The sequence below is a fragment of the Rhinolophus sinicus genome, chromosome 16 (assembly GCF_057876585.1).
Source record: "Rhinolophus sinicus isolate RSI-liver-muscle chromosome 16, RSI-T2T, whole genome shotgun sequence".
In the NCBI taxonomy this organism is placed as follows: domain Eukaryota; kingdom Metazoa; phylum Chordata; class Mammalia; order Chiroptera; family Rhinolophidae; genus Rhinolophus; species Rhinolophus sinicus.
Window position 1 is genome coordinate 151,518,423 of NC_142516.1, and position 26,514 is coordinate 151,544,936.

Consider the following 26,514-nt stretch of genomic DNA (forward strand, 5'->3'; position numbering starts at 1 on the left):
GAGGATTGTGGATTTGGTGTATCAAATCATTGATAAATGTTAGAAAAGAAATCAGTAGATGTGTTGTTGCTTCACCTCCGTACGGCAGACCTCTTCTTCTGGCTGGGAGTCAGGTGAAAGGAGTAGGGGGAAGGCAGGGCAGGTAGGTGTGGGAAGTGACAGCTTTCACAAGAAACCCTCTCTCCTACCTTTTTGACTACCCTGAATGATGCACACAGTTTCTCCAGAGAGCGAACCATGCAAAGTGCTTTCCTTCACCCCAGGCCCACCTCTGGGGTTTACCTACGCAGAACTATGTGGTGCTTTCCGCACCACTGCGGGAACCTTTTTGCAATAGCAGCACACCATGTTAGTGATCTACGGTATTAATCTGGTACAGTGTTTGCAGGTCGTGGGCATTTGGCAGGCTTGCTCTGGGACACTCCCCATGACTCATTACATTTTAAGGTGTTTGATTCTCCACCCCCTCTATTCTCCCCAGCATGTTGACCACCCTGAGATGAGAGGTTTGAAAGGACTTACACTCAAGCTAGGTGAATGTAGCTGAAAGGGCTATGGAATTCGCTGTCTTCTCTAAGTGAGCGTGTGGAGAGGAACCTTTTGTCTTCAGTTTAGAGCTGGATCTCCTCTGAGGAGTCCAGCTTTCTAATCAGTGATTTGAAGAATATAACTTGGCTTACGCTTCCTGTGCTGCCCATTCATGCTAGGAATATGCTCAGAAACGTTACTGTCTGCCCAAACTAGAGTTACCCAGCTTTTTTGTTTGTTTGTTTGATTTTGATTTGAGATCTCCTTTCCCAAGAATAAAAGTCTTACTATCTCTTAAATATAAAATAATCAAATCATTTTTCTACTTGATGAATTTTGCATTTAATCATGTCTGAAAAAAATCATGATTTACCAACTTTTAAAGAATCCATTGTGTTTCGATTTTGTTAAACGTATTTTAAAACACAAGATGAAATTTAATTAGAGATAGAAGCTGTTTTCAGCCCTGAAAACTAGTTGGGTATTTTTTTAAATAATAATTTTTATATTTTATATCTATGAGATGAGTAATAGCTTCAGATGAAATTCACCATTTTATCTCTGTAAGTACACCCAGTAGGTATGGATTGTTTTTATGCCTTATAAATGGAAAGCTAAATTGAATGTAATTGTCAAAATATGTTCTCTTTCTAACACTGGCATTTAGAATGGTAGCAACGTCTTGATTTTCTATGTGAGAATTATGGATATTATTAGGCTTTTACCTGATCCTGAAAGATAAGGTTCAGGGAAAGTAACTTGGGTTGAGTTTGTGAAACTATAATTTCTATGCTCGTCATTTAACTTTTTTGTTTTATTCTAACACCACTGTTTCCTTTTACTTCGGATTTTTAGCTAAGGGTCTAAAGTAAATGTCATATGAGCAAAACAGAAGCAGTTGAAAATAGCATCATGTTCAGAATCACGTTAGTGTCTAGTGGTGAAGGAAGTCAGTGAAAGAATGAGTTTCTTGATCTGATCTCTCCTAACTTCCACTAAGGTTTATTCAAAGATTTCTAAATAGGTTTTGCATAAAGGAGAAAATAGCTAATTTTTTTCATTGTGGTAAAAAACACATTAGCTAATGATTTTGCTTTAAAAAAAATAGCCATAACCAGATCAGTTACATATAAAAAAGTTTAGACATAACCAGATCACTTAGATATATTCTGAAAAAGAGGCCCCAAGGTCCTGGAAGTAATCCCTGCAGGACATTCCCTTTGGCATTTCGTGCTGCTTCCCTAGCCCTTCGTCCTCCATCCATCTGCCCCCCTCCTACACCACACATACACCCCCACATTTGCTTGAAGAGTCCTTTCCTCTCCTCCTGCCCACCAAGCTTCAAGCCTCTTTTTTATCATTTAAATAGTTCTTAGGATCACACTTCCTTTAATATACGTTTCTGTATCTTTTCTAGAATATTCTGTGGTATTTTTCTTCTTTAAACTGAAGTCTAGCTCATCTCCACCTCCCTAGATCCAATGATATATTTATCTTTGCTTTTCATTCCAAGATACACATCCCATAGAAGTGCAGAGAAGGTACATACAGGTAGGTGGTCCTCGACTAAACTGCGGTTCAACTCACAATTTTTCAACTTTACAGTGGTGTGAAAGTGAGCCACATTCAGTTGAAAACATACTTCAAATTTTGATCTTTCCCTGGGCTAGTGATATGCGGTACGATACTCTGGACAGTGGCAGTGAGCCGCCGCTCCCAGTCAGCCATGCGATCAAGAGGGGTAAACCACTAATACTCTACAGTGCGCTGTGTTGCTATCAGTTTTTGGAATTGTGTATTGTGTTTTGCCATCCTATCATGTCTCCAAAATACTCATCTGTCTCTCCAGCTTCTGGTGAGAAGAAGAAGGCAATAACTCTTGAACTAAAACTCAAGATAGTTGCCCAACTGTAGGTTAAGGTAAGTGTCCTGAGCGTGTTTAAGGTAGGTTAGGCTAACTACCGTAGTCGGTAGGTTAGGTGTGTGAAATGCATTTTCCACTTATGACATTTTCAACTTGCGTAACCCAAACAGCTGCACTTCGTTGTCTTCCAGTCATATCTACTTTTGTTTTATTTTGGTGTTTCCCCTTAGCTTCCTGTTTCTTAGGTTATATGTACTCACAGAGGGCAAAGGCTGTTACGAGCACATCTAAAAGGCTCTTAATTGGGTGTTGAAGATCCACCAAGGCACTATTTATTGGGTTCTGATGGGGCTGTCTTTGACTTGAAATTGTAGAGAATGGGAGTCCTTTAATGAATCTGAGTTGTGTTGATTTAGCCACGTCATCCATTAGGGCTGAATTCCATTTTTATTGATCTTTTGCATCTTAACTTGAAAATTTTTGCAAGGTGTTGGGGAGTGGACAAGAGGGGGGGTCAAGAATATTGATTGTGTAAAATATTTTTGAGAAAGGTAAATTACTATAGCATTTTCTAAAGGTCAACCCAATGCTTTGCAGACTGAAATGTTAACGCATTCTGCTCTCTCTCCTTTTCTTCACTGTGTGACGGGCGGCATTTGTGTCTCTTTGGCACCACTGTCTGCCATCAACAGACAGACTCTGCCTTTGCTTATTTCCACCCCAGCGGATGTTGCTCATCTTCATTCTGTTCTGCTTATCCCACAGAGAGGAAGTTCTCCTCTGCTGAGGTGCTGGGTAGGACTCTGCAACCTCTTGGTCCCCACAAGTGTACAGGTCTCATCTTCCACACCAGGATTCTGACAGAGGTGGCTGCCATAACCAGCACCTCCTCTTTGCCCTTGACACATGGGTGCTAAGTGTACACATGGAGCTAACCATTTTAATAAGGTCACCAGGAATTAGATGTGTATGACAAGTGGAATGGGTTCTGAGAGAAGAATAGCTATCGAGTTTGAATCCTTTCTTTTCTTTCTTAAATATTGTGGTAAAATACACATACTATAAAATGTACTGCCTTAACCATTTTTAAGGGTATGTTCAAATGGCATAAGTATATTCACACTGTTGTGCAGCCATCACCACCATCCATCTCCAGAATTTTTCATCTCCCTGAACTAAAACTCTGTACCCATTAGACAGTAACTCCTCATGCCTACGCAGAGCCCCGCCTTTGACAACCTCCATTCTACCTTCTGTCTCTATGACTCTGACTATTCTAGGTACCTTATGTAAGTAGAATCTTACAGTATTTGTCCTTTTGTGACTGACTTATTTCACATAGCATAATGTCCTCAAGATTCGTCTATGTTCTAGTATTTGTCAGAATTACCTTTCTTGAGGATGACTAATACTCCATTTTGTGTGTGTGTGTGTGTGTGTGTGCGCGCGCGCATGTGTGTACATGCGTGCACGTACGTGCATGTGTCTTATCTCCCCACTCATCTATCAGTGGACATGTGGGATTGCTTCTACTTTTTGGTGATTATGAATAATGTTGCTATGAATGTGGGTGTACAAGTATCTCTTCAAGACCCTGCTTTCAATTCCTTTGGATATTTACCCAGAAGTGGAATTCCAGGGTCATATGGTAATTCTATGTTTAATTTTCTGAGGAACTGCCACACTATCTTCCACAGTGGCTACACCATTTTACCTTCTCCCCAGCAGTGCACAAGTTTTCCAGTTTCTCCACATCCTTGCCAACACTCGTTTCTGTTTCTTTTTGTTTGTTTGTTTATTTTGTTTTGTTTTGATAGTAGCCATCCCAGTGGGTGCGAGGTGGTTGAATCCATTGTTCTTGAGTAAATCATAGGCGGTGGCTTCAGGCACCAGTCCTTAGTGGCAGCAAGTACTAGATCCCTTGGAACAGTTGGGCAACACTGCCCTGAAAACAGGCTGGCCGTATGGGTCCTGTGCTCAGAGTGTAGGGTGTTTTTGTCGCTAGCCTCTTCTTGTCGCATTTCCTTGGCATGCTTCCTCTTTTTTAATCCTACACTTGAAAATTAGATCAAACACAAACTGTGTTTAAATTTATTTACAGTTTCTTAACTCCTTTCCTGTTTTCCTTTTGACAGGCTTGGCATATGAAGTCTTTTTCAAGTAGTAAATTAATTTAGGTGGCAAGCACCCCACCTGAATTTTGTTACATGCTGGCAGGTTAGATAAATGGATATTATAATCTCAGCACATTGCTCCTCAATGCTACTGTGCCGATTTGCAAGAGTCTACAAAAGTGATAATAGTCTGTCAGTTTGGGGCCTAGACGAAGAAGAAATAAAAAAAAAAGAAACCAGGGCATATTTTGTATTTATAGGATGCCTGTGGAGAAGCTGGAAATGCTGCGTGGCAGTGTACATGGCTAAATACACATGAAGAAAGATAAGAAACCCAAAGACGTTTCTTTGTAGGCACATGGGAGAAGTGAGGGTCCAGATCAGTAACTGTCAGCTGTGTTGGAGACACATTCTCTGTTGCGACCAGAGATTTTTTATTTCCCTTAAATTTACCATTTCCTTGAAGAATGCAGTCTATTTTTAATGACTTTATTGATTTGACGATTGGGTTACAATGTACTTTATTTACTGCTGAAATGTTTCATTCCTGTCAGCACTTAATGCGAATAAATCTACTTTTTGGCATCACTTTGATAGACTGTAAAACTGCTTATATTTGCAGGAAAATTTGTTTTGCTATGGTATGTTTGTGTACAGATGCAGTGTGACTTCCCCCACCCCAATCTCAAAATCATCATCTGTCATAGTTTAGCTGAGAAATAGACATATGTAGGGCTGTTATCAATGTGTATGTACTGTTAAAGCAGCATAAAACAAAATGTGGGTTTTATGTCTGAGGGGTCACAAAAATAGATTTAATATTTGTAATTCAAGTCAGCTATTTAATGCTTTATTTTTTGCTGTGGTATTAAGACTTTGCAGTTTTTGATTCATAGTTTATGTGTTTTTGAAGTAACAAATATACAATTTATCCTACATTTACTGTTATTATGGTTTGCATATGAATTTAATATTTTATATCCAAAGAAACCCAATAAAGTGGATCTTTATTTCCTATGGCCCAATTTATGAGCATAGTTGATATACACTTTGTTAATAAGTTTTTCATGAATTTTTTCTCATGAAAACAATGTCACATATACTTAGCTTAGATCAATTATAAATTTAATTTGGGGGAAGATAATCTATATGTATCTCATCTTTAAAAAAAATATTTCCGTGGAAAATAACTTCCCCTTCTAAAAATGTTACCCAGTACACATTTTGTTCTTAAGAGAAATACAATTAATTTTATTCACTTATTTTTAATTTTTATTTTAAAATGTATAATAAAACTAGTGCTGGTCTAGCATTTAACAAAGCCAGGCTAGGAACCCCTCTCTAAAGAGAGGCAAATAAAATTGTCAGCAGCATCTGCAATATAACACCATAAAGCCCATTTGCAGCCAACTCTACGATCTTTAATTCAGATTTGAATCAACAGTGAAGTGCAAAAATCATGCATTTTAAAAATAGCAACATTAGTGAAACGGTGGAAGTCCGTATAGTGCTAGTGTAGGCAAAAAAAAAACACCCAAAAAAAACAGCAAATACAGAGCTGTGTCGTTTTTCTTGATACTTTTTTCCATAGAAAGAAATGAACTTGCAGGAGGGTAATAGAGTTCTTCTGAGAAACATGATGAAAAGTCTTTGGGAATTATCAGCCACACTTAAAATGGACTTCTGGGTTTTCATGGGGAGTTGTGTTATAAAGGCACAGTTAATTTAAAGGAACCAAGTTGATAAGGTAGGTGCAGGAAACCAAAAATGTTGAGCAGGTTTTTGCTGGACTGACAGTTGTGCGGATCAGGGATTTTAGCGTGGCAATCACCTGTTGCTAGAGAAATGGCCGTAGCTTGCCTTTCCTTGGGGTGGAAGGGAGGTTCTGAGTCTGTCATTCTTGTCCCTGCTCTGAGTGAATAAACACTTTAAGTAAGTGGGGCCAACTGTCCAGCTCTTTACTTTCTCAGTTGGGAAGAAATGAGTTGCCTAGCTACAGTATTGAGAACCAAGAAGGGTTGGCACATGCCCGTGTGCCTAGGAGCAGCTGAACACTTTCTCAGTCATGCAGCTGAGCAGTCTGCTAAGTGAGGAAGGAAAGAATATCACGCACAGAGATTTGATGTCTTTTTATGGGTGAACAAAAGAGTTTCGATTCTTTCGCTTCGAGATCAGCTTGGCCATTGTGTGGCAGAGGAGGTTTAATGAATCATTGTTTAACTAAGATCCTGCCAAGTATTTGACCATTAAATAGCCTCCAATCTGTATAGAGTTCTGTTCTGACAGACTCTTATTTGATGGTGATTAATTGGCATTGAATTGTTATTTAATTACCCCTGCAGAAATCTAAGAACAGTTTGTGTTCTGATTAAGTGATTTGATAGAAAAAACAGGCCTGGCACTGTGGAAGTCAGTTCAGTTCTCGCTACACCTTGCTACGGACAGGTCAACTTCAGTGGTTGCTCAAAGCTCATGGAACATCCTAAAGTATCAAAAACCCAGAAAGAATGTGAATTTTTAACTTTTTTAATATACACAATTGTTTTGGGGCTCAAACATACAGCTGACGTTTATAAAGCTTTTCTACTATGTTGAAATTCTTTTTAAGTTATTTATTGCCCTATTAAACATTTTTAGCCAGGGTATTGGCTTCCTCAGTTTATAGTTAAAACATGTTACCCATTTGCATGCATATCAGATGTCCAGGGGGAGAGGCCCACCAGCTGGATGCATTGACAAGGAAGAGTGAAGGGAGACAGAACCCAGTGAGTGCAGGTTCTGTTTGGGTGTCTGTCCTTAGATAATAGCCAGCAGTGTGAGAGGGGATGAGATGACCACTGGGGGTGTAGAGTTCTAAGAGATGAGAACCTGGAAATACAAGGTATTTAGGGAATGCGCAAGGTAGCAGGAATGCAAAAAGGAAACATGATTAGATCCTGGAAACCAGCATACCTGAATATTTCAAGAAGAGTGTTACTAGAAGTGTGAGATGCTACAGAAAAATTCACCAAGAATGAGGATGGGGGAAAGCTGGCTTTTGGTTTTAGAAACTAGGTGACTGGTGTATAGTATCCAGTGGTATGAAGAGGACAGAAACTGGACTGGGGAGGATGGTCAGGTATTTGAATAGGCCGTGATTCCATGTGAGAAAAAGACAATGGTTTGGCTAAGAGGTTATGTGTATGTTTTTTATAATTCACAAGACACGTCGAATTATAACACTTAGAGAAATATTTCCCATTCTTACAATTTTTTTCTGAATTTTTAAAAGCAGAAACGGTAGTAGGTGGAAATGATTCTCCCCCCCTTTTGTAGTGGTGTTTTATTTTTATTTTTCAACAAAGGTCCATGGATTTACACGTAACACAGCCTAGCTAGTTTTGTGTAACACCTGTTGGCGGTTCCCAGATATTAAAATGATATGCTGGAGATAGAACTGACGATCAGATTTGGGTGTTGGTTGATCTGTCTCCAGTACACCTTCAGTTACTTTACATAGGGTGGGTAGTGGGAGGGCCCATTGTCTTCAAGTTTAGTCACGTTCTCACACCAAATGTTTTGCTGTCCTATTTTTGAGCATTACATGTAACTTGTATGTGTATTGGAGATAGGAAGAGTTGATTTTGCATGCCAAATGGTAATTCCAATCAACGTTTTCTGAATTATTGAGTCTGATACTTGCCTTTGTGGAAGTGGAAATTCTTTACTTAGATGAATGCTTTATAAATAGACATTGCTGCCGCCATCTCTGAACCCATTCCTGAGGTGAGACTGCTCTATATTTTAAACCCCCAATGCTCATGCGTCTGGAGATATGAAATAGAGACTGTGTATTTAACCTTGAAAGACAGTCAAGGTACACTAGGCCAGGAAAAAAAATGTTTCTTGGAGACAAAGTGGTGCATTCCTGTGGCGAGAGAAGTCAAGTGTTTGGTGGTTTCCTCTTCTTTTAGAATCAGAGGTTCTTAACTGGGCCACTTAACTCTGTGGCCACTCTACTTCCTGTGGTTCAAGGTTTAGGAATCCCCTGAAATCATATGCAAACTGTATGTGTGGGTTTTTTTTCCAATGGAAAAGCTCCATTGATTTCGTCAGACCCACGATGTTTCACAGCCACCATCCTAGAGATTCTTCTACTTGTTGATGTCCACTGGTCTGTACATCCCTGACCATATGTGAGCCACGAGCCAGACTGCTGTGTGATAAACTGTGTGATTTATCCATGAGATCCAGGGGTAAAGGCAATAGCTTGGTCTCGCTTTCCAACTTTTTTCTTTTTAATGCTTAGGAAATATAAAGTAATGATCGCTTACTCTAGCAAAGCATTTGTGGCTGCTGCAATAAAGTGGTTTCCTGGGGCACTTTGTGAAGTGTATCCAGTCTTTCAAGGTTAATGCCCTACCATACTTAGTAGGTGCTTTGACTTGCCCTGGGTTATGCCACAGGTGAAGGCCCAGAGTGAGGTGGATCTTAAGCCCCTGGACTTTCCTAGGCAATTATGCCTTTTATTAGACCATATGTCCTCATTCCTTCTTTCATTCATTTGTTCACTTGTTAATCTATTCATTCAACCTACAGTAACTTATGTAATTTAATTTTGAGGTGGAGTTACTTTAAATATTTTACTTTAATTATGGTTAGCCAAGAGAGAATTCCTGGAACTCTTCTAACCAGGAGTGATATTCAAAGTATTTAGCATCCAGTGGAGCAGGCATTAGCCAATCAGAAGGGGCCGGCGTCAACAGTTGGTTTAACCATCATCATTCATACCAGCTTAACTCCAGCCCTGCCTGTAACTTTATTGGCTTATCCTTATGAGTTGATACTAGAGCTTTCAGATGTGTCCGGAGAACTGGTTCCATGTCATAGATGTGTTGACATGAACTTTCTGAATCTGTATCATGCTGGGTGGTAGTCCCGGCTTGGCCACTGTACAGTCAAGTATCCTTGAATTAATTTCTTACTGTCTCTAAGCCTCAGCTGCTTCTTCTGTAAAATGGGAACATTTTATACTCATAGTTTTTAGATGATGTGTACACTGTGCTTACCAGTTTCTGGCACAGTTGGTGCTCATGTGGTACTGGTGGTATTCTGAAAATCAGACATGAGTGAACCAAAACAACCGTGAGAAAAAAATCCTGTCCAAATCTCTGGTGTGTAGTGCAGGCACAGTGATGAGATAGTGTGCGGGTTTGTCTGTGCTCACAGAGGCTGGGATAGAATTGGTCCTTGGCTGTCTTCTGTAGAGCTCTTCAGACTTTCTTCAGCCTAGGTAAGATATGTAAGATGTCCCTCTGTCCTTTCTCCACTTGGCCCCCTCCTCAGTACTTCCTCCTTACAACCATGGCTTTGAAGAGACACTAGACCTCTTTCGACTAAAGAGAATTTTCAGTGGAGACCTTTTCCACTTCCATTCTACACATCTTAGCACAGCTTAGGTTATGCTCTTTCCATCAACTAGGCAAATATTTGTCATTCTTTTACCCTTTCTCACCTCTTCGTCCTCACAGATGTCATTCCTCTCACCTGACCCACCTCACCACCCTCCATCAACCCATGCTCTGCCCTCCTTCCAAAGTCTCAGACCATGTTTCCGCCTTAAAAACTTGATACGCTAACCCTACCTAACCCTGTAACTCACACCGTCTGGTGACACCCACTACTCTCTCATCACCACCTGCCTTGTGCCTGCTCCATGCCACTTGGGTGTGTGCTCACAGTTTTCTGTGACGCTGTGTCACTGTATGGACTGTATTCACTTATGTGTATCTTATGATTCTGCCACCAGCACTAGGTTACAAAATGCCTTGGTAGACACCAAACAACAAGTCAAATTTTAAATATAAATAGCAAGCACTGACAAGGGGTTAGACATGTTCTGCCTGATGGGTGAGCAGAAAGAAAGGGTACAGAGGAAGAGAATGTCGTGACCTAGAGGAAGGAGGACATGAAGCTAGATAGAGAGAAGAGATTGAGATGCCCTTTGTCTTGGAGACACTTGAGATTTCTCAAGTCATCTAGTCTAGACAGTCCCACCTGGTATCTTCCAGGTAGGGAAAAAAATGAGAAAGCTATTCCACAAGGAAAAAGCACGTAAGTCTTTTTCAAACTCATTTCCTCTGATCTGTCATGTTATGCGAGTATAATGAAACCTTGAAACTACTTTTTTAGCATATCTTAATTATATGAAAAGGCAAGACAGTACAGACTTTGAAAACACAGAATAACTGTCCTAGAAAGGCATTGTTTCCCATTGCTAGCAGAGAACCCGCAAGCCCTCACTGATATACTGCTGTCCTGATTTTATCTTAACTCCCAGACGATATGAAAATCCCACAGTGCTAGGTGTCCACCTGCTACCGCCACCATCGGGACCACTCTACTGGTATATCCCTCAGGTCAGTCTACCTGTGGCTTTCCCCTACTCTTTCCACCATCAAACTGCTGCCACTGGAACAAGCAGGTGATGTGCCTGGGACCTGCCCCTGGGCTTCAGTTCTGGCTTTCCTCCCCAGCGTGTAAGCAGGTAGGTGGGGTAGCCAGAGGAAAATCAACAATGGCAGGCACATCTATCTCCTATTTGCTGTGCCAAGGAAGAACCGCCCTCTCAGTGCTGTCTAGAAGGCACAGTGGGCTTCTTCCTCAGCATGGGGTTAAGCTCGCCCTCTCCGGCCTGGGTACCAAATTTAGTGCTGTCAGAAAATGGTTTGGGTGAGGATGTACCTTTTGAAGGCTACCGTTTCAATCAAATGCCATCTCTTAGGTGGTTTGACTTTTAAGTTCTCAGAGGAGTTCCTGGCTTTAGAGGATTTCTATAAGCCTAGGCCATGGGTGGGCCAGAACTTTTCCTCAATATCTGGCTACCTATAACATTATCTGTGCCTTGCGTTTCCTCTCCTTTCTGTTTCTTCTATCCTTCTTATCTGCCCTGCTCTTGTTGCCTCCCCCCCAATCCCCACGTGATTTGTGTCTGCTCCACACCCATCCCTTGCTTCCTTTCTATCAGCTGCTCCCCACCCAGCACCTAGGGACTCCTGTTGCCTTGACCCCCTTTCCCCTCTTTGAGATTCTGGCTTCCTTACTTTCTAGAGTGTTTTCCTGCCGTTGTGCCAGCTTCTATAAATTGCTGTACCCAAACTTAGTCTGTAACCAGAAACTTCAAATGCCCTTTGAAGGAGCACAAATTGGATCAACAAAACACAAGGAAAGTGACAAGTAGGACGAACCAGACACACTTCATGTTGCAACATGAATTTTCCCAGATCGGAAAACAACTGCCAAAGAAAGTCTGCATGAAATATCAAGCATTGGAAATAGAGACTGAAATTTGAAAACAAACCATTTGTTATTTACAGCAGAAGGGCTTGTTTTATTCAGAATATGCTCTGCCGCCTTCACTGTACTAGACATTATTCTGGGCACTGGAGAAACAGCAATGAATGAAACAGGAGAACCTCCTGCCCTAATAATGCCTATACTCTAATTTAATTTGTGAAAATAAAAAGGATACCAGTGGTCTTTAGCTCCTGGAAGCAAAGGAGGGAATTTAAAAGGACAGTAATTACACATACAAGCGTGACAAGGTTATCTTATAGGTTCTTAGGACTGAAGGAATAGCATCAGACATTTCCAGATTCTACCTTGTTACTCGAAGTTTGGTCCCTTGACCAGCAGCATGAGTATCATTAGGAAGCTGTTAGAAATAATACATTTGAACCAGATCCTCGGGAGACTCATGTACAGATTCAAGTTTGGGAAGCATTTATTGTTCTTACGAGTATTGGGCTATTTCTGATCTAACTCCGTTGGGGTACTCAGGGGCCCTCAATGTCCTGGTAAGTTTGCTAAGGTCTTTACAAATCGAAGACTAGAGCATTGGTGGAATCTGTAGTGATCAGAATTAATCTATCCAGTTGTATCCCCTTGATTGACATGTAGAAAGGTGGTTGTTGAGTGGGCTACGGGTCTCATAGTCTCTCTTCAGCGAGAGCTGCTTTTTTATTTATTTATTTTATAAATTTGTTTTGTTTTTGTGTAAGGCGAGTCCATCTGCACAGAAGGTTTCCCATGTTTTAAAAAAAGAAAAAGTTGGAAAGCCACTGGTTGATAGTATTTAACAAATTCTGTTTGAGGCCCCCTCACCCCAGGCACTTTGCAGTTTGTTATAGGTTGTGTATGGAATGTGGTCCATGTTTACAAAGGGTGTATAATCTAGATGTAAATTCAAGACAAATATACATGAAAAGTGGTTAAACCACGAAATAGATTCTACTCTGATTTATTCTGAGATAGACTCAGACTCCAGGGGGAATCTGGAAGCAAGCTGAAACAGCCTTTCATCAAAGTGTCAGAAAAACTGTGCTTTTAAATATGAAAATTGCGTATGTCTTTGCTGAGAGTGTATCGAGTCTTATTTTAGGCCCTTCTTGGTGGCAGGGCCTCCTCAGTCCTCATCACTAAAACTAAAACGAGGTTGGGGGCAGGCTTTGGGCAACAGAAAATGTGTCAGCAGAAAGCGTAGTAATATAAACCAAGGTGTCTGGGGGTGTAGGAGTGCCTTCTTACGAAACCTTAAGTAGCCCCAAAGGACATCGCCATGTTTAAAAACAGTTAAACCATTGATGCTCAAAATATTAGTTGAGGTTATCAAGAAAGGGTGTATTTATTATGTTCTGTACTTTTGTTTAAGAAGATAGAAGTCTGTAATCCACATGAAAAAGTTTCTGCCAAAATGATTAAAATAAAGATTTTGTTACTGAAAAGGATAATTAGTAATTTGGAAATTTTACTTGATCAAATCCCTCTAATTTTAGTAAGCGATCTTTTATTAGACATGTGGTAATTCTTCTGATGAGGGCTTTTGGGTTGCTAGGGGCAGAATCTACCTGTGTTAGTTGAAAGGAGGAGGGCTTGACTGAGAGGATACGAGAGCTCGTGGAGCTGAAGCAATGCTGACTTTCCTGGTAACTGGAGTTGGCGCCGCTGTCATACAGGGCTCGTGCATGTACCCAGACCCCTTTGCCTCTCATCTTTGCTTGGGATGGTGAGTCTTCTCCACTCTCCTGCTTCTCTCATGGCCTCATGGGGGAATCTGAAAGACGTGGCAGCTAGTCAGTGGTTTAGCTCCCCCTCGGCACCTTTGGTCAGTTAGCTGTGGCCAAGATTGTGGAGGCTTCCGGAGAGGATAGCACAATTATCCCAAGCCTGACCGATACAGATAGAGACGTTAAAGTGAGTGGCAGATACCTGGGAGCTACATTTGTCAGCCGAAGTTTCACAGAGGAGGAAGGGGTAAAACTGAGATCTGGACAGACGGTGCAGAGCAGGGACGGAGGACAGTTCTGGCAAGTAAATTAGAGAGAGTAGGCCCCCATTGGAATAAGGATACAGGGTCAGGAATGATGCAAAGGAGGTTAGATAGGTATCTCTTCTGTCTCTTTTCTCCTCACCATTCCTAAAAAACTTGATAGGTTTGATTTGATAGACAAAGCGACGAGAATGTAAATAAGATCAATTTAAAGGACAAGTTAAGGCCTGCCAATAATTATGTGACATAAAGATAAGTCAAAAGTGACTTAAAAGATTTCATGCTGGGTGTTTGGGCAGAGGTCTAAGGCAAAGTTTGAGAAGTTGAGCGTGGGTAGTTGTAGGTCAACTTCAAAGGATTCTGTTCAGCTTAGATGTGTTGAACTGAAGATGTTTTGTAGGACAGCCAAGTGCCCAAGGAGGCCCTGGCAGATGGGGAGTGGAGATAAGATTTGGGATGCATAAGCAAATAAGAAAATCATTGTAATGAACGTGAGCAAAGATTAGGAGAACCAGAGAAAGAAAAAATGTTCAATGGCTCTATCTTTAGAAAAAAATAAGAGCTAGCAGAGGATATTGAAGGAAGTTGTCCTGAAAAGTGGGGTTTCTGGGGTGTCTTCTCTCTGCTGTGTTGGAAATCCCAGGATGGCTTGGCAGTAGCACCCACCCCACTATGAAATATAGTGTCACCCTGAGCAAGGGTGGACCTTATATTCTCATCTCTGTCACAAGGAGCTTAGTCTACAAATGGATTTGAACATTTCTATTAGCTGAGAACCCTTTCTTCGAAGGCCATCTGTATTCAAATGTCCAGATGGATGTAAGGGGCTCTGTTCAGGAGGGGGCTGTTGGGATGGGAGCTGGTGAATTTGGTCTCCATTTCCTCCTCTGCCTCATTCTTCGAGGCACCCCTGTAACATCTCAATCTTCACAAGACAAAACTTGGAAATTACTAGCCCTAATAACCTTTCATGCCCCTCAAAGCTCTAAAATCCCATGATAATATGAATAACACCTTGCACGTGTGCTACTTGACAATTTAGAAGGTGTCTTCATAAGCATGATCTCTTTTATTCTTACAATCTTTTATCCTGTGAAGTAGTGGAGGCAAGTAGTATCATCCCTGTTTTACAGATAAGGGATTTTCATCTCAGTGGAGGTTGGCTAAGTTGCCTAACAGTCTGTTGCTCCTGAGTGCCCGAGGACAACAGGGGCTCTCTCTGGGTTTTCCAGTGATGGTGTCCTAATTCCTGCTGTTTAGGATGGTTTCCTAATTCCTGCTGTTCTGTTTCATGGCATTCTTTGAGCAGCCACCATATTGATGACCTACTCTAACCTCAAAGGTAGAAAAGATAGAAATGTTGACCTCCCAGACTTCTTCAGCTCCTGTTCCTCTTCTTACTGTGGTCCAAGCGGAATTAATTTGTATAGAATCTTGTAGCAAGTTCAGGTTTCCTCGGGTCGCTTAACAGCTCAGCTCCCTTTCAGCCCGGTGGCCGTCTCCAGACTCTACTGAGCACCCTCTCCTTCGGACCAGTTTTGCCCTATCACATGGCATTGTGTCTGGAAGGTACAGGTCATTCTCTTTGCCCTTTTGGAGGGACTCTGTCTTTTTTTTTTTAATATGCTGCCTGGAGTTAGAGTTCACCTTTCACCAGGACAGTGATTTTTTTACTGATCTTCCCCAGCCACCCTTGCACACTCCTCCAGACTCAGAACCCGGCTCCAACCCAGCACTCCTGGCTTTGGACTCTGTAGGGCTATCACACCAATGGCCCATTCTTACCAAAAGCATTGGGTTCTAGAACAATCAGCGATGCTACATGTGGGCACATATAAAGAAGTTCACAATATTGAAGAGTTCACAAAACACATCTGCTCTTACCCTAAGGTCAGATGTGGCATGGCCTGATGTGGAGTCTTTTTTGCCGATACCTAAGATTAATTCCATGCTCGAGAGTGGGACGCAAAAGGAAGGAACTACTGACACATGCTATATCATGGATGAACCTCAAAAACATTAGGCTAAGCGAAAGAAGCTAGACACAGAGACAATATAACACGTGGGTATGGTACAAATCCATGTGTATGATGTGTCCCGAAAAGGCAAATTTATAGAGAAAGCAAGTAGATTAGGGTTGGGGGTAGAAAAAAAGGAGTTACTATAAATGGCATGGGGAATCTTATGGGGGGAGAAAAATGTCTTAAAATTGATTTTTGGTGATGGTTGCATCACTCAGTTAAGTTACTAAAATTCAGAGAATTGTACACCTGAAATGGGTAAATTTAAGTTGTAAAATATACCTCAATATAAATATGCTTCACTATTTTGATGTGTAAATATACCTCCCTTTTTGTTGGGGAAAAAAAAAGGAATAGAGTCCAAACTAGATATGGGAACTTCCAAGTTTTAAATTATAGTCTGATTATAAGTAAGCTGAGGAATCCTAGATATGGGAGAGGTGTCAGAATTCTAGAGGTGACTAACTCCAGCTTAGATTGTAGAATCAGTTCTTAAAATAGAATCGCTAATGAATTTGTATTTTGACAAGATGTGTGATGACATGTTTCATGATGTTCTATCTTGCAAACAAGATAGAAAACTGAACCAGAGCAGTTAGGAGGACCCTGAGTGGTTCTCTGACCGAATGGACTTCAAGGGAAGTACCTCCCTCTCTTTTCTCCCTCTCCTTCCTCTTACCTCCTCCCTCTCTTGTTTCCATTACCCCTCCACCCCCCTCCCTTCACCTCACTCCTCCCTCTTTCTTCCCTTTCTACACTTGTTCTTTTTTTAAACACAAGTTATAATACATAGTCATTGTAGAAAAACAAGAACAGACAGAAAAAATTACAATTGCACGTACTACATTATAGACTTGTTGCAGACTTGTTGTTCGTATCCAAAAAGTGATCTGGCTGCCAGAATTTACTGCAACTGTTGGCTTGGTGACTGGCTATATCCTATGCAGAATGGAAAGATGGTGTTACCACTTTACCCTGAGACAATCAAACAATACCTGGGGTATTGATTTTACAAAGCATTAACTGAGACTGGCCATCTGAGTCTGGGCAGGAGGCAATGGCTAAGATTGGACACTGTGCCTTATGAGGGATAATTGAGGTACCAAGGACTAGTTGATTGTGAGAAATCTGGGGAAAGGCTATGATTAGCTTTCTTCAAGCACAGGAAGGGCTGTCATGTCAAGAGAAATTAGATTTAGTCCGTATGGTTCTACGGACAGAATAAGCAGTAGAGGTTGAAAGTTCCAGGAAGGCAAGATTCTGCTTACTGTAAGAAAGCCCTGTCTAACAGAACAGTCTGAAAATGAGCTAGGTCCTGCTGTTCCCAGTGAATTCCCTTTCCTTCTACATCCCTGGAGATGTTCCAGCAGGGACCAAATGTCATTTGGGTAAAGAAGCATGACATATGTGTGAAGGGAATTCACCATAAGGATTTGATTTGGAGACCTTTGAGAAAACTGACTACAGGGCCATGAACTTGAAATCACAGCTCTGATTACAACAGACTATCACAAAACCAGATGAAATATTCTGCAAACACCATTCATTCTCTTAATTGTTTCTTAGAGCAAGGAGGTAACTAATGAACCTTCTAATCTCACATTTTCTACATTCAGCTCATTGGTGAATAAAAGTTTAGTTTTTGACCATCTTTGACATTCAGTTCAGTAATTGTAGTAGCTGTGCAGGGAGATGGTTTTTCTCAGTTGTGTTTCCTTGTATTTTACACTGTTTCCCAGCCATGGGTATCTCAGACCTTAAGATTCCCGTTCTGGTAAAAGGTAAAGGGGTGGTTTCAAATGCTGTTATCTCTGTGTAGCTTTCTTCATGTTTTATTTTTTTAATTTGAAGATTGCTTTCAACATTTTTAAAGCTGAACCATAGTTGCAGCACTTCTGAATCCTGCCTATGTCAAAAAGTTGTACTTTTCTGTTGAAGAAATAACGTACTTAAACTGTATTTAACATTTTTTTAACATATATTTTCCTTATTTTGCTATTGATACTTTGAGAAGTTAAAAAATAACTAGGTAGGCCACAGAATCCATAAGAATATGTGAAAAATGGTCCATCTGATGTTAATGTTCCTAAATTACAACTGGTTAAATAATAACTGAACTTCTTGGGAAACAGCAAGAAGCGCATCACCTGAGAGCTTGCTAGAAGCATAGAATCTCAAGCTCCCCGCCAACGCTACTGAGTGAGAATCTGCGTTTTAACCAGTCGACCACCCGACAGGACAGTACCCAGTAGACTGTCTCAGGTTGATATGCTGCAGAAGCTGTGGGCAACAGTATTATTTCACCTTGGGGTTTTTGTTTGTTTATTTGGCTTGTTTTGAGCTCCTGTTTATGTGTCTGGCATTGTGACTAGGTTCTTTCATATGCATGAGCCCATTTAATCCTCAGAATTACCCTCTAAAGGAGGTATTATTGGAGGCTCAGAAAAGTTGTTGCAGGCCTGCCAAAGGTGTCACTTAAAAGGTGGTTTCTGGAGTCTTAGTTTTCTAAGCCTGAGACAGGAAAATTGAGGCCCAGCGTGTAGTGGCGTGGCCTGGCCAAGCATGAGAACCTCCAGTTGCTCCAGCTCCTTGCTTGGCACACCTGTGCCTCCTAGCCCAGCCCAGGTGCCTTGTGGGAGGATTGCAGAGGCAGCATTTCTCCAGAAGTGGAAGCTCAGCCTCTGGCCGTTCATGTTCCAGTTGTGGCTTTGTGTTAAGGGCCTAGGAGGAAGTCATCTCTGACAAGTGTTGGAAAGAGCCCCTAGAGGCCCCACATGTATCTCACCTGCAGTCAGTCTGGTTTCTTGAAGCTTCAGTTAACAGAAATACAGGGCCTAGATAAACACGTTTCTCAGGAGTTGCCTGTACCCAAATGAGCTCTCTCTCTCTCTCTGTGGCTTTAATTTTTTTGAATTAAATCATTTGAAAGACAGTATTTATTAGAAATTAGTTCTGATCTTCCAATTCTGAAGCCTTTAGATATGCTGTTTTCTTGGATTCTAAGAGGGGACATAAAATCAGTGAAATCAATGATAAGAAATGATCTTTAATCGTTAAATAATATTTCTGTTTTCCTGCCTATATTTCTCTTCTTGGCTGTTTTAGGAGTAAGTCTGTGTTTGTCATTCCCTGTGCACCTCTGAAAATAACGACTTAACTCACAACTTGAAAATGGCAGGATTCCAAATTTTTCCAAAATGTGAGGTTCTGTGAACCATCCTATGGGGAGAAAAAAATAGATGTTGTAATTACATTTATTTAAAAAGTACTACTTAGCAAAATTAATTTCTGATAACTAAAACAATTAGTGTAACAATTAGGATTAATTTATGTATTTTGCAATTGTTTATTTACCTATTTAGCACTTGGATTGAAGTTTCAGATGGGGTCTAAAAGGAGGGAACTTCTAAAATAGACCAACATTTCCAGATTTTGTCACAAGACTTTTTTCCCCCATTCTTTAAAAAAATCAGGACCAAATTTCAGTTCTCTGTCCACTGCTACTTGGTGATATTTTTGTTTCTCTTTAACATCATCGTATTTTCTTTTACTTTACCACTGACATTGGCTTATTTCATATGAATGTGTAACATATTAGATACATATGCATTTAAAATATTGTTTTGATTTGTTTGTGATTTGTTTCTCTTAAGGGTTTGTCTGGGGAAATGAGTAATTTCTCATATCCTTTCTTATTACAGGAAGAATTTTAAATCGTTTCTCCAAAGACATTGGACACATGGATGACCTGCTGCCCCTGACATTTGTAGATTTCATCCAGGTAACCTAATAGTAATGTCAATTTCTCAAACAGAAAACGGAAGTTCCTTGTTTTCCAAGGGCTCTCATGGGGGCTAAGGGTGGGCCTTTCAGCCTGGCAATGTGTCATGTTATCTTAATAAAAGGCCATGTTTGTCAAAGGAAGGTGTGGCAATGATTCGGAGGCTAAGTTAACATGAGTAATACCTCGTGTGTAGGAGTGGCTACACAGTCATGTCAAGGTTGGTTCGAAGCAGCTACATGCTTGGTAAGTGGTTCTCCATCTGCCTTCCAGGTATCTGGCGAGGAGTTCACTTTACTGTGAGCACATTTCATAATACTGAAACAATCACCTCTCACGGAAAGATAGCCTAGATTAACTAAATTATGCATTGTATTACCACAAAGGAAAAATATTTACCACACCATTTTTTTTTTTGTGGATAAAAACCAGGTGTGGTTACTTACAAAGAAAAGATTAGTAATAATAAGGTGAAAATAATACTTTGTTAACAAGGACAATAGAGAGCAGTTATTGAAGATGCAAAGCTTTTAAAGGCAAGTCCGTTTAAGCCAATAATTTAAGTACAGGATCAAAGTCATCTTAGAAAATGTCCTTTTTGTTTTTCTAGGCAGCTTTTCTTTCACACGTTGATTGCTCTAAGTCTTAAGGTGTCTTTTTTAAGGAAAACCAACAATCCCACAGAAATACCTTCTATAAAGCACTTGTTTTGTCTGTGAACTTGAGGTTTTAAAGAATATCGATGGGTCGTCTCATCTCTCATCTCCTCATTCAGTATTGTTGTTCATGTGGGATGTTTTTTCTGTTGTTCTGTCTACTTTTTAGTGTTTCAGGCTGGAGGACTTCTTCATTTCTAAGTGTTTATTTTGGAAGTGAAATGCGTTCATCAAAAGCTGCCCATATTCTAAAACTGCAGCTGCTGTTGCTAATACTTCATGAACCTTTTTGACTTTTCCTAAGTGCCGGTTTACAGTAGTCTAATCATGAACTCATTTTAAGGCCAGGAAGTAGAAATGCTATAGTTGGGGTGCAATTATAGCTTGACCTCGATGGGCTCACCCTCTTTTTTTTTTTTTTTTTTTCATTGCTCCTGGAGCCACTGTTATAAAAGGAGCCAGAATTACTTAATTTGGAAAATTAGCTATGTCAGAAAAATCAGTAATAGGCCTGAGATGATTACAGGCATTCCTCTTAGTCACACAGAAATGCAGCAATGAAAATCTGACTGCAAACAGTGTAGCTCGTGGGCAAAGGCATCCAATGTTACCAACAGGAAGTAAGCTGAGACTCAGGTACAGTACTCTTACCGCAAACTTAAGATGTCTGATTTTCTTTTCTCTTTCGCAAACGTATTTTATAAATGTGTCCTGCTGCATTTAGCTATGTGATTTATCCCCTAGAAGCAGTCTTTCATTAAAAGTGTCACATTTGATGTGATTGTTAATCAGTTTGAGATTTTGTGAAATGTTCTCTTTCTGTGCAACTGCCAGCTAGGCCAAGGTTGAGTTTCCAAAGCTGGCTGGCCTGTGCTTAGCACATAGTTCGCCCTCATAATTAGAATCCCTCATATTTTTGCATGACCGACGGAGAGACAGTGGTAGATGCTACCTGATTTCAGTATAAAGTATCCTCAGCCTGAGGAAAGAAAATTCTAGTCTTGCTGTTCTTTAACCTGAGAGACAAGGGTTTTTTTTTGTTTTTTTATTATCCTCTCATTTAATCTTGGTGGATCTTATCATTGTTGAATACCAGTAGTCCCAATTAGCTGATTTCTTGAATCTAATAGCAAAGGTAAATCTCAATGTTATTGTCTCCAAGAAAGGAGTTTTGTAATAAAGGATAACTCAGTTATCAATTATGATAAAGATCTATTGTCACTTGTTTTGTGTGCAGGTGTCTTTAATAAGGCTTCCCATAATCCCTTCAGGAAGAAATATTTTCTCCTTTTAAAAATAGTATTAGCTAAATATAAAAGCTCTGATCCCTGCCATTGTTGTTGATTCTTTGAGGGACATTTCCCAACATTCATTGTTTAAATGGTTGTCAGGAGGAATCAAGTGAAACTTCATAAACAATGAAGTAACTGGTTCATCTTACTTTGTGTGCAGAAGCCTTTCTCCAGAGGATTTGCATTCGATGAGTGGGGCTTTTGACTGAGGTATCACAGGGATCATTTTGAAGTATTTGGGCCTGTTGCTGTATTAGCAAGCAAAGATTTTTATTAAAGCCACAAAAATGAATTTAACCGGCTCTCAAATAAAGGCCAACAAAAATCAAAATGTAAATTGATTTTTTTTTTTTTTTTTTAAAGTTGGATAGGACTCTGTAAGGATGAAAACAACTTGGTGGTGTTCTGGGACTCTTAATGGAATCATGTAAACTTAAAATAAACACTATTATGGTAAGCACATAGAATGAAAACTAATTTTCCAAATCAAATACATTATATTCAATTCATTTTCCCCAATCAACCAAATGTTTAAAACCTGTTAGTTATAACAGCCATCTTCTGGAAATTAATTAGAAGCCTATTAGCTCTGCTAGCTGAGCCGAATGAAGAGGATTGCTCGTTACATTTCTAAACAGATTCCTGAATTAAAGCAAAGCAAGGTCAAAATGACAATCAACCTGACTCACCTCATGGCTGTGCTTATGTAGTTGATCTAGTTTCAGAGGTTTTTTGTGGGGGGCAAGGGGTATTAGTGTTTTAAAGGAAATTTGATCTACTTTGACTGAATCCTCTAATACATTTTCAAAGTTGAAGTACTAGTCGGGTAAAAGATGCAGGTAATATGAATATTATCTGCGTGAGCAGTAACACCCTCTAAATTGTATGGGAATCTGAAATGGAAATGACTTTTAGGCCTCTTCTCTAGCTCATCAACTCTTGTAAAGAGTTTTGTTAGGCCCTCTCAGAATTGAGAGAGAAAAAAATTGCCTGTCTGCCTTTGCTTTTAATGTCATTAGCAAAAGCTGCTGCTGACACCAGGAGGCCCCCAATTTTAATGTCTCTCATCATTCTTTGGGTAACAATCCTCATGACCAGCAGCTCCTCCTGTGCTCAGAGAAGCTCACAGAACGTGAGTATTTCTAAACCTAACAGCTGAGTTAATGGAAACAATTGAGCTTTGAAAGGACTGGGAATTTCCTTGTGAAATTGGTGTTACCCTTGGTGTTATCTCGCAGGAGATGTGGTCCTTACCGATCTATGCATCATCTAGTGTTATTGAGCCAGAAAGAACGTGGCAGGATTTACGGTAACAAATAGGATGCAAACCGAAATCCAGAGCTTAGATACTTTCATGAGTAGGGTATTAAGCTTTCCATTTATCATAATATTCAACCTAAGACTGTCCTGTTTCATGTTTTTTTTCTCGATAACGTATAAACTCATGCTTTTCTGGAGAATTTAAACCAAATAGGTAGAGCTAATGTAATTGCATTTATCTGTGTGAACTTTTTGATCCAGAGCATGTATGTTTGATTCCTTTTTCTGTAAGACAATGATAGTTTTGTTGGTTTTGTAAGTAAAAGTTCAGAAGTGTGGAACATTGGGTTAGAACTTAATTGTGTTTCCAGTTGTGTCTGATGCTGAGGAATTATGGAGAGAGACCTGAGAACCCAACCCTCCATTCGTGCCGTAACGGCTAGAGTTGGTATACTCTGTAGAAGCAAGTCAGAAATCAGGGACAGATTTTATTACTACACTGACTAAATGACTGAGATAAGAAAATTCTGTTTCAAATGTGAGCTAATGTGCAGGCCAGGTAGAGATTATTTACCTAACTTTGTTCCTTGGACTTCAACAGAAGATTTGTATTTTTGTGGACATTTGTGGGGTTTGTTTATTTTTGTTTAGTTTAGTTTTGTTTTGTTTGGATAGTTAGCTATTCATATCCATGCTAATGTGATACAGTGACACAGCTAATTTTGAAAATGTGTGTCTTTACTGTTGTCCTGCATTAGAGTGAGAAATTCACAGGAATAGTGGGGCTAATGTGTGGGATTTTGGACACAGGTGTGGAGCTGTAGTGAATGAAGATGCATTTTGGAAAGGTAGGTCAGAAGTGAGGGAAGTTTTTTAATATAGCATAAGAAATAAATAATTTACACAATACAAAATAACAACAGTCTGCAGGTTACCTCAGGGTAGCTCTGGGCTTATCAGATAAGTTAGCTAACGGCTGGCAGTACACATCTGGCTTATCAAAGTATTGTTCAAACACGTTTTGTTTGTTTGCTTTTCAAAAATCATAAAACTTTGAATATTAACAATATTTTTGAAAACCAAGTCATAAGTTAGAACATAGTTTTTCACACATTAAAACTAAATATCTTTATGAAAATAGGGATTAAAATACAATTAATATAAAGATCTTCATCTAGACCTCACACATGAGAAATCAGTGAGGAGGAATTCTTTTTCTAGATTGTAGCCTTCAAACTATAGTGTGTTTGGGTAAGCAAACAAACAAACAAAATATAGAAGCAGCAATTAAAATTCACATTTTTAAGTGTTTGATTTCCTAATACCGTAGCACAAATGCCAGCAGCATAAATCTAGTGTTGATTTTCTAAAGAATGATTGATTTAATTAATAATGGTGACACACATATGTAGTATTTGTAGTGTTTTCATAATATAAGTTTTAAATTTAATTGTACTAGTGACTAAAATTAATTTAATGATTAATAATTTTAACAGGACAGATATAATTACAGTATTTGATGGGCAGATATGTTGTTTTGTGAACAAATTTGCAACTAGCTATATAATGGAAAATCTTGAAGTTTCTCCCTCCCCCCAAAACTTATTTTTATTATTCTTTTGTGATATATGGATTTTTAATTTTTTCAATTTCTCATTCCTATAGCATCTTCCTTTTTTTTTTTAATCCACCAATCTCTTATTGAACTCTTAGTATGTGCTGGGATATAGGGATGAAAAAGATGAAGCTTTTATCTTTCTTCATCTGACAAGCATTTATTGTGTCCTGTGTGCTAGGTATCATGATGGGCTTCGGGATGTGGAGTTGAATGAAATTTAATTCCCATCTTCCATGAGGCACTCTCTCCTGGGAGAGACAGATAGAAAGTCAGCAATTACAATGTCGTGTGATAAGTTATAATAGGGAGGATATTGTATAGGAGAATGGATAAGGCTTTAGTGTGAGACAAATCTAATTTCCAACCCCAGCTCTGCCGTTCAGCTATCTTGAGAAGTTATGGGACCTCCAGGTGGAGAGTCCCTATAGGTAGTTGGAAGTATGGGTCTGGTGTTGTAGAGAGAGGATCCTGGGATGAGAGTAGAGCCTGCGCGTTCTTCATTGAACAGGTAGTAGTTGAATTGTGAGGATGGATACAATTGCTCAGAGAGAATGAAGCATTTTTAGGGGCCAGGATAAGAACTTTACAGAAACCTCAGTATTTACGGAGAAAACAGAGACAGAAGCCAGGTAGAGGAGACAGAATGAACAGCAAGGAAGAGGGGAGGAAAATCAGTGCTGGGGAAACCAAAGGAGGACAGATATGTTCCATGCAAAGGAGGCAGTACGCAGGAAGTTGTCAGTTGGATTTGGCAATTAGAAGGTGTCTGATCCAGAGCAGGTTTAGACTAGAAGGAGGCCAGGTTACAAAGGCTGCAAATCAAAGACGAGTGGAGGAAGTTGAGATGAGGGCAGACTACTCTTTGAAGGAGTGTGACCCAAGAGGATGGCCTGTTTGGAATGTAGCGTTTGGGGAGGTGTCGCTGGGTCATTGGGTTTCTTAGTTTATGTGTATGATGGTGGTGGTAGGTGGTATGGCCTTCTCTCCCAACTCTAAACAAGCCTTAGAGTTGAGATCCTGAGACACAGTGGTGAGTAAGGCATGAAGCCCTCCCCTCATGGATCTCCTCAAGCTTCTCAAGGAGAGGGAAACATCCAGAAATTCATCTCTTGCTGAATTTGGAATGCTAGAGGACCACAGAGGAAGTCCTGGAAGGTGAACAGCGGGTAGGAGCTAAAGGCAGTTAGGGAGCCTGGTCCAAGACCGCAAAGCTTCTAGGAAGTGACCTTTGATCCAAGGTGAGGGGGAAAAGGCCACTATGGTGCGTCAGGAAGTGCTTCCAGAAGCCAAGTTTCCACTTGGGATCCACTCTCTTCTGTCATCAGCTGAGAGTGGAATGGGAAGGGGAAAGAGCTTGAAGGGAGTTGTTCAGTTTTGTTTAAAAGGGTACGGTAGTGTCTTTTAACTCATTTGTGATGATTCTGCTTATCCTTGGAATTATTTGGTAAACCTTAAAAGATACCTGACCATTTTATTTTTATGATACTTCTGAAGTATTTATTCTGCGTACTTTTCCTCAGCTTATTTCTTCCCATTCCCTTATTCCTTCCCATTCCTTTAACGTTTTATAACTGTTAGAAAGGACCTGCCTTTTATTTCTTTGTTTCCTCTGTCTTTGCCTTATGAATACCATGGTACATAAATTAACCTGCCCACGGTCCTCTGAGATGCCTTTGTTCTTTGCCTGCAAATGCCAGTATATTTGCTTATTTTGGAACTTCAGTATATTTTCTTCCCAGAACCAGAGACTAATATGACATAGAAGGGTGAGACCCTTCAAGAGATCATCAGACTCTAACTTTCTGTGAGACTGGCTGTGGAGCAGTCCCATAACACTGGACCAGGGACTCAAAGCCATTTCTCACAATGCAATACTATCTTAGAATCTATATCTAAATGGATTTGTTTTGCTTCGTTGGCTGGCGATTTGTGTTACAAAGGAGCCCATGCCTAGAGAGTAAAATTCAAATTTCTTAGCCCTTAAATCTAATCTCACTACAACTCCTGGGAAGAAACTTTACATGCCCACTAGACTGAATGTTGATGTGCTCGTGTGTGTGTGTGTGTGTGTGT

General features: G+C 40.0%; 1 protein-coding gene across 3 annotated transcripts in view; it reads left to right on the top strand.

Annotated features, from left to right (window-relative positions):
- ABCC4 (ATP binding cassette subfamily C member 4 (PEL blood group)) overlaps window positions 1–26,514 on the top strand; it is a 246,122-nt gene that overhangs the window by 142,724 nt on the left and 76,884 nt on the right. For all 3 annotated transcript variants that reach the window (XM_019737179.3, XM_074329431.2, XM_074329430.2), the window contains one exon: window positions 19,536–19,615. In XM_019737179.3, the coding sequence (XP_019592738.3) occupies window positions 19,536–19,615 (80 nt within the window). The remainder of the gene's footprint in view (window positions 1–19,535; window positions 19,616–26,514) is intronic.